The sequence below is a fragment of the Neofelis nebulosa genome, chromosome 3, assembly GCF_028018385.1.
Source record: "Neofelis nebulosa isolate mNeoNeb1 chromosome 3, mNeoNeb1.pri, whole genome shotgun sequence".
In the NCBI taxonomy this organism is placed as follows: Eukaryota; Metazoa; Chordata; class Mammalia; order Carnivora; family Felidae; genus Neofelis; species Neofelis nebulosa.
Window position 1 is genome coordinate 144,039,663 of NC_080784.1, and position 8,079 is coordinate 144,047,741.

An 8,079-nucleotide genomic window follows, 5' to 3' on the forward strand; every position below is an offset into this window, starting at 1 on the left:
TGTGGGTTAAGATCCCTGTCCCTAATCAGGCTGAACACCTCCAAATCTACTGTGACTTTTGAGAAGCTGGTAGTTGTGTGGTAAGGAAAGCAAGTTTGAGAACCCTCCCTGGTCCTGTTGTTTCATTTCTAATCCCACATTTGCCCACTATCTTCATGCTGTCTTCTCAACCCAAGGGAGGCTTGGGTCTTCTGGAACTTTGATTGGCCCTGAAAAAAATGGTGGACAAAGGGGCTGAGGTAAGAAATACATATATTTAGGAGTCAGGAGGCCCTGGGTTTGAATTCTGATTTTGTCTTCTTACTAGTTATGTGATTTGGGGCAAGTAAATGTTCACTTGCATCAACTTCTCCTTCTGTAAAATGGAGCCGGTGATGTCTACTCCCTATAAAGTGTGGTCAGCATTTTGTGGTGATTAGAAGTATGCACTCTGCCTGAATTTGAATTTTGATTTGTTGTTTAGTAGCTGTAAGGCCTCGAGCAAGTTATTAATCCCTGTGTGTCTCAGCTTCTGCCTCTGTAAAATGAGGGTGACATGAGTAGCTGCCTCATAGAAAATGGCAATAGTTCTTATTTGAGGATCCTAAATATTCATCTAGCTGCATTCTCAAAGACCAAAACAAAACTAAAGAGTGATGTGATTCCTGACCTCTAAAAGTAGAAGTCTGGAAAGTGCTAGAATGCAGGATTTTGATGGCATTTTATGATCCATTTTATGATTCCTGTTGTAGACAACAGAAAAAGTAGCATTAATAGGTTCTCTTTACTCCCATCCAAGAAGTCTATTTAATAAAAGTAAATCAAAAAATAAAAAAGAGAGAATTGAAAGCAGGAGCCAGATATAGCTTTAAACCTGGGTGTGCTTGGAGTGGGCCCCCCAAAGCAGCAAGGGGAATGAGGGGCACTAGCGCAGTGGAACCCAGCCCACTGGGAAAGCCCAGCCCTGATGGGAGAGCCAGGCTGCATCCAGGGAAGGAGGGGATGGGGGTTTAAGGGTCTACTTCTTCTGTTTGTCAAACCCAGTGAAAAACTTTGTCAAAGCAAACATTGGGGACTTTAAGAACCAATATAAGTGAAAATAGGTTTTGGTAAGAATTTGGAAATCTCTAGAGGAAATAATGATGAGTATATCAAGGAAAAGAAGCTCTCATAGTCAAGCATTTTCCCCCTGTGTTAATATCAGGAATAACTTCACTCACCCATTGCCACATAATTTAAAACAACTGTAAAAGGCAAGCATATGCAAGCAAAAATTAACATGATGAAGTCCTACTTTTCATTGTGATGAGTCAGAGTGTCTAAATTTGAGCAAATGCTCTATTAAGAATGAGTTCCTCATAATTAAGTAAAACATTTACTTGAGTTTATTGAATAGCATTAGATCAACAGGAAGCATTAAAGAATCAGGTACCAGAGACCAAGGGAAAAAAAAGTCTGTGCAAAAGATATGAGTAAGAAAAGTTCGTCAAAGCAAATGTATAAAAGAAGACATCTGAATATCAGTTTTTAAATGCTTTTCCTGAATATTCTACGAATTTAAGTCTGGAGATTGTTGAATGTTATTAGTTTTTGTCCAGGACAGTAAATCTTGTAAAAGAACTCTTTCGAATGAAAAGGACTCCATTTTTTTCAATAGTGAGCTTTTAAATGGAAGGTAGCTACTGTGAGAGCCCTCTGTCTCTTATGAAATTCCCTGGGTTTCCCAGGCAGGTTTCAGTCTCTTATGGAAGCCTGCTTTTCTTTTGGTGTGAAATGATTGAAATGAATTCCATCATTTCCTTCTTAATTCAAGCCACATGTTCAGATTTGAGGTTTAAATTCTTGTTCCCCTAGTTTCTAGGAAAATTTAGCGTAAACAAGAGGTATACTATTCAAAGAAACCGATGTGATTTATTACTAAGTATCCTCAAGGAAACTTTCTTCCTGATTAATAAGAATGCAAAGTCCAAGTGTATAAGGGTACTATAATTTTTAAAAAGCTCAAGTTGGCCATATCAGCTTCTGTAAGCTTATTTAACATATATTTTCATGCTTGCTTATATGGGGAAGTTCTTTTTCTTGGAAAGACTCAGCCAAATACAAAACTAAAACCCAGAGCAGGAGGAGAGGCATATGCAGGTGTCCTTAGTAGGGATATTGGCATCAGTTGACTCTTTTCTTAAACACTGGAGCTCATGGGGTTGAAACAGCACTTTTTCTGTGAAATAAAAACAAAAACAAGAGAGTCATATTCACAGAGAGACTTACTAAAAACTGGTTTTCCTTAAAGATATCAAACAAGGACTGTTGTGCATATTGACTTTCCATTTAGTTTATTGAGCTACTGAAATGAGTCACCCTTACTCATTTGAAAAGTAATAATAGTGAAGAATGGATATTTGTCTTGGGAATTTCTCATAAATTTAAAATGGTCCCCATTTAGGGCTTCTAGGTGGCTCAGTCGGTTAAGCATCTGACTTCAGCTCAGGTTATGATCTCACGGTTCGTGGGTTTGAGCCATGCACCGACCGGGCTGTCTGCTGTCAGTGCAGAACCCACTTCGGATCCTCTGTCCTCCTCTCTCTATGCCCCTGCCCCAGTCGTGCACTCTGTCTCTCTCTCAAAAATAAATAAACATTAAAAATAAGTAAATAATTAAAATGGTCCCCATTTTGACTACCCATGAAAGGGAAGCCCTTCAGTACAAACTGGAATCTGAAAACCCTTGGTATGTCTGACTTACCTCTGTAACATTTTTATTAATTTTAGTATCCATTTAGCTTGAGGGTTCAAGCATACAACTGACTTGTTCTTCTTCCAAACTCTGGGGGGAAAGAAAAAATAATAAAAATAAGGCAGTGTTACATTTTAGTCAATCCGGCCCTTAAGGAGAGTGGAGTAGAAAAATATTCCCGGATGAAGTGAAATTGGAGGTGGGCAGTTTGGGATCTGTGTGTGAGCCAGTGGAGCTGAAGATGAGGTTAACAGAATCTTACGTGTCAGGGGTTAATGCTTTGCTGACAATCTTTACATGAGTTGGAGGTGGACCAAATAGCTGACTCTAAGATTGGCTCACTTCTAAATCTATATCACATTATCTTTATGTCCCATAAAATAGATGGTTGTCTGTTGAGCTTGGGAGAACAAAATAAACGATAGGAAACACTCTCTTGAGAAAATCTTATTTGAAAAGCAGATCCAATGACATTTAATGTGGGAGAGGTTACAGAGCTGATCGCTCCGAGTGCCCCTGGCATTTTGTTGAACCTCTAGTTAGTGAGGCTTTCACTGCTCTGAGAGATTCGATAACAACAAAAGCAGCAACAATAATAGCTAATATTGATCAAGCACTTACAATGCGCCAATCACTATCCTCAGCAGGTAACATGGATTATGTCAATCTCACACAAGTCCTTTGCTAGAGAACTATTATTTCCTTACATTTAGATGAGGAACCTGAGGTTTAGAGAATTTAAATAACTTGCCCAAGATGGCACGACAAATGCAAGGGCAGGGCAGCATTTGAATGAAGGTTATCTGCCTCTAGAACCCACACTTTTAGCCACCACTCTACATGGGCAGGATCTAAATAGTTATCAATAAGTGCCAGACACAGTGCTGAATGTTTTACCTGCAGTGAAAGATGTGAGGTCTCCCAGGTGATAGTGACCAAGGACACTCAACCCTCTATCGGGGTGACCTCTGAGCAAAACGATTTCTTCACCTTCACCTTAGCAAGAAGGATCTGTCCATCTAGCTTTGAAACTCCACCCTTGTAAATGAATCTTAGAGAGGTCAGAGGTCACAGCATTTGGGGGTTCTTGGGCAGAGTCTTCCAATTTGGTTTTTGAGTTCATGAGGGAAAATAGATTTCTGACCGTCTGGACTCACAGCATTTTTACCCTGATTGCTATGTATTTCTCGTAATTTCCAGCTTTTGTTTCTATATCTGGTTAAAATTCAGAAATACAGAATTTGGTGACAAGATATAAAATCAAATTTTTGCCCCTTCAAAATGATTGTTGTTAATGAAGAGAAAGTTGGGGTGCATTACTTCCTCAGGTTGAGAGGTAAGAGACTTGACTCATGACAGAGGAAATGTAATAAAAGAGAGAGAGAGAGAGAGAGAGAGAGAGAGAGAGAGAATCTCAGGTTTCTATGCAGCCAGAGGAACTGCTCTCAAGGTCATGGCTGGACTTGACATCTCTGAGTTTGAGGCCAATAATTGTGCGTTAGTTAGAACCTTCATCAGTGAAGACATTAGGAAAAGTATAATGCCTTTTTAATGAAAAATTTTTGCACACGTTTTTGATATCCCATAGTTCTTTTTTACAAGTTGAACACAACTAGTGCGACACCCAAAGGACATATCAAAATGGGACAAACAAAAAGTGGCTGATTACAAACATATCAAATGTCTAAAGAAGTACAGGGGCAGAGCTGCTAGTGAGAGTAACGTCAGAAAATGTGGAGAAAGATGCTGTGCCTAATATGTCCATGAGCTGTGGATGCTTGGTTCATAAAGATAGATCTAGGAAGGAGAAATCAAAGTTCCAAGTAGTGATACACAAAATATCTATAGGATTATTTAAAAAATGCAGTGTAACAATCCAACATTGCTTGTACATTGCTCTATGCCAGGTAAGGGATAAAGCATTGGGAGTAGAGAAACAAATAAATCTGGTCCCTGTCTATAAGGAACTTATTTCTGGTGAGAGAGAGAATGGGAGAGAGAAAGAGAGCCACAAACCTGATTGCTTCAACACAGTGATGCTATAATAATCACAGCTAACATTTACTGAACATTTATTACATTTACTGTTGTGCCAGGCACTATACTAGGGGCTTTGCGTGCAATGTGTAAATTCTCATTTGATGTGCCATGGAAAATGTTATGATAGAAGTATCAACAGATTTCTCTGAAAGTACTGAAAAGGGTCACAGAAACAAGAGGTCATGCTATTTCAGTTAAAGAAAATACCTATTAAACTTCTTGCAGCCACAGCTGACTCCATAGCCTAACTCTTCAATCAGAGTAATGGTATCAAAATTGGTAGATCTTAAAGCTAAGGGACTGTCCCATAAAATAGATGTTCAGACCAAGGACTGTAGTGGGTACTTATTTTCTTGCTCTTTAACTTCTGGGGAACAAAGTGTCTGCTTCTGCTGGTGATTTGATTTTGGTAGGAGAGAAGAGGCTTGGAGGGGGAACACCTGGGTGGAGTCCTGGTTCTGTCCCTTTCTAAGGGTTTGCCTCAGGGCAGTTGGTTAACCTCCCTAAGCCTCAGTTTCTGCACCTGCAGAGCAGTGATAACACTAGACGTAACTTAATGTCTGTTAAAGGAATATGATGAATGAATGTGAATAAAGCACTTAACTCAGGGCCGCTGCAAAGTAGGTACTTAACAAATATTGTTGAGTCCCATTATTAGCTTGAGAGTTGTTAGCAACTCTCAAAATCAATCCCTTTAAGATTCTTGAATAAGAATGCTATGCTGTACATATGAAATTAATGCAACATTGTATGTCAACAATACTAAAAAAATACTATATGGCAACATTTGATCTGATTTTCATTGGGAGAAAAGAATCACATACATTTTTCTCCTGCAACTTACATGATTTCTTTGTTTGGGCACCCATTCCCAGGAGGCAAGACCTGAAGCTTTTCAATGAGTTGGATGGGGATAAAGGCTGAGGTCTCTTGGACGCATTTACACTTTAAGTTTGTGTTAAAGGCCTCCAGAACACCTGTAAACACAATCAGTTATTTTAATCCCTTTGACATATAATTCATAACTTGAATTTAATTACTAATCTTTCATACGGTGCATTTGAAGATTTAAAAATTTCAAGTTGGCGCTTTCACCCAGATGCTTTTAGTTTGTGTTTTTCTGCTTGTCTTGGCTTATTTTCGAACATTTTCTACCAAAACCTTAAAAATAAAATTAGTTTTCTTTTTTTTTTTTTTTTTTTTTTAATTTTTTTTTTTTTTCAACGTTTTTTATTTATTTTTGGGACAGAGAGAGACATAGCATGAACGGGGGAGGGGCAGAGAGAGAGGGAGACACAGAATCGGAAACAGGCTCCAGGCTCTGAGCCATCACCCCAGAGCCTGACGCGGGGCTCGAACTCACGGAGCGCGAGATCGTGACCTGGCTGAAGTCGGACGCTTAACCGACTGCGCCACCCAGGCGCCCCTAAAATTAGTTTTCTAAAAGTACGACACCTATTGAAATTTGTGATAGCATTATATTGGTGCTCAGGTGATTGTATCATAAAATTTGAGAACCACTGCTCTGGGGACTTAAAACTCACTTATAATTCATACAGTGTAAAATCAACTGATTTGATCTTCCCTCCAAACACATAAAGACCAAAGACATAAATCCCTTACAGTGTCCCCAGAGTAGTAACAAGCTGTTCTCATCATGCTCACCGCCCCCTTCCTTGTCTCTCCAAGGAAACACCACGGGAGATATATATATATATATATATATATATATATATATATATATATATATATATGTATTTTAATACGATATATATATATGTATTTTAATACGATATATATATATGTATTTTAATACGATATATATATATATATGTATTTTAATATGCTGGTCCTTCATCTCGGTTGCAAATTATTACCAACGAAAGCTGATAATAAAAATTCAAGACTATTTTTATTCAATAACAGAAGTCATTAGTACTAGATACTTTTATAAGTTACTCTATCTCATGTATTTTAATGAAGTCTACCCTCTTAAGCCCAGTGCCTAACACAATGCTGGACACATATTTGCAAATAAAAGGGCCCTGGCTCTCAAGGCATTTACAATTTGGTGGAGGAAACAAATGAACAAAAACTAAAATGTCACAGAATGTTGTATTTCACACCCAGGATCCAAACTAAATGATGGGAACAGAGGACTTTGCCAGGGCAATGGGACAGCTTTATGGAGGAGGTGAGAGATGAAGTTCTTGAAGAATAAAAATAGCATGTGAAGCAAAATAATCGAAAAACAATGCCTTACACTTTAAGAGCAAAAATTTGTTTTTTATACCTGAGCAGACTATATCATTCAGACTATATCATATCAATCCAAGGCACATGCCTTGGATTTCCTTAGCTGTATAAAAACTTACAACTTCAACTAGATGTTTATCTATTTATACAATCGTCACCCCATTTAGACTTGGAAGTCTATGTCTTTACAGAAAGCATGTACTTAAGTACCCATGTTGTGCTTACAGTGGCTCACGTCAGAGCTAGCCAAATAGAATTGCACCAAACGTTCTCTGCAGGAGACCAACCTGTTGAAGTCAATTATCTTTAAACGCTATAAAGGGTTTAGTCGGAAGGGGTAGCACGGAAAGGCAGAGCCAAGAAGATATATACACGGAAAGAATTAGTTATAGCAGAGCTGAATCTGAAAAAGACCAGGAATAGACAAACCAACGATAAGTCACACGGGACGCTGAACTTCAGTATCTCTATCTATGGATAATAATCTTAACAACATAAGTGTCTCTAACCTCTAAGAGTTAAATCTCTAAGCATATTACTTTTAGAAACCTAGGAGTACTTAGGTAATCTCCCCCTTCCCATTTCAGTCATATTGCTCCCCATTTTTTAATTAAAAAAAAAAGGAAAGAAATGCTGAAGATTATTTCTGCTCAAAGCACAATGAGAAGATAAGTGAAAGTTCTCACCATGGACTGGAGTGATGCTGTAGACCAACAGCATGAGAAGCAGAAATCCCAGGGAGAACCTCATTCTGCCTCAAGGTGGAGTTCAGACTTCAGCTCTGAGTCTAAACTGTGGGTTCTGAGGCCAGAGATTCCTATTTATTTATACCAGTGAGGGCCCTCCCACTGCCTGTGTCTCCAATAGGTCAGCTGTGTCATCAGTTTTAAAAGTCCCCAAATATTGCTGAGCTTGCTTTTTTTTTTGAACTCCCCTTGCAAATTTTATGAATTGGCTTCAAAGCACTTTAAGTATAATGAAATATGTCTTACAAATATAGATTATAAATGGCAGGGATGCTGCAGAAATTTGGGGGTGGGGTGAGAGGGAAAAGACATCAGACTGGAGGT

The 8,079-nt window shown here is 38.5% G+C and overlaps 1 protein-coding gene across 1 annotated transcript; it reads right to left on the reverse strand.

Moving 5' to 3' along the window:
- Positions 1–1,341: 1,341 nt before the first annotated feature.
- On the reverse strand, positions 1,342–7,821 carry CXCL13 (C-X-C motif chemokine ligand 13). Its single transcript, XM_058722170.1, has 4 exons — positions 7,696–7,821; positions 5,598–5,730; positions 2,723–2,803; positions 1,342–2,197 (listed from the first exon to the last, which is right to left on the reverse strand). The coding sequence occupies exons 1-4, from the start codon at positions 7,757–7,759 to the stop codon at positions 2,173–2,175; spliced, it is 303 nt and encodes a 100-aa protein (XP_058578153.1). The 5' UTR covers positions 7,760–7,821; the 3' UTR covers positions 1,342–2,172.
- Positions 7,822–8,079: the final 258 nt, after the last annotated feature.

Bases quoted from the DNA above. Each gene is read 5' to 3' on its own strand.
- CXCL13 (XM_058722170.1), bottom strand. From the start codon at position 7,759: ATGAGGTTCTCCCTGGGATTTCTGCTTCTCATGCTGTTGGTCTACAGC. The intron at 5,731-7,695 runs GTGAGAACTTTC...TTGTGTTTACAG, and splicing joins CAGCATCACTCCAGTCCATG to GTGTTCTGGAGGCCTTTAAC. The intron at 2,804-5,597 runs GTAAGTTGCAGG...CTTTCCCCCCAG, and splicing joins TGCCCAAACAAAGAAATCAT to AGTTTGGAAGAAGAACAAGT.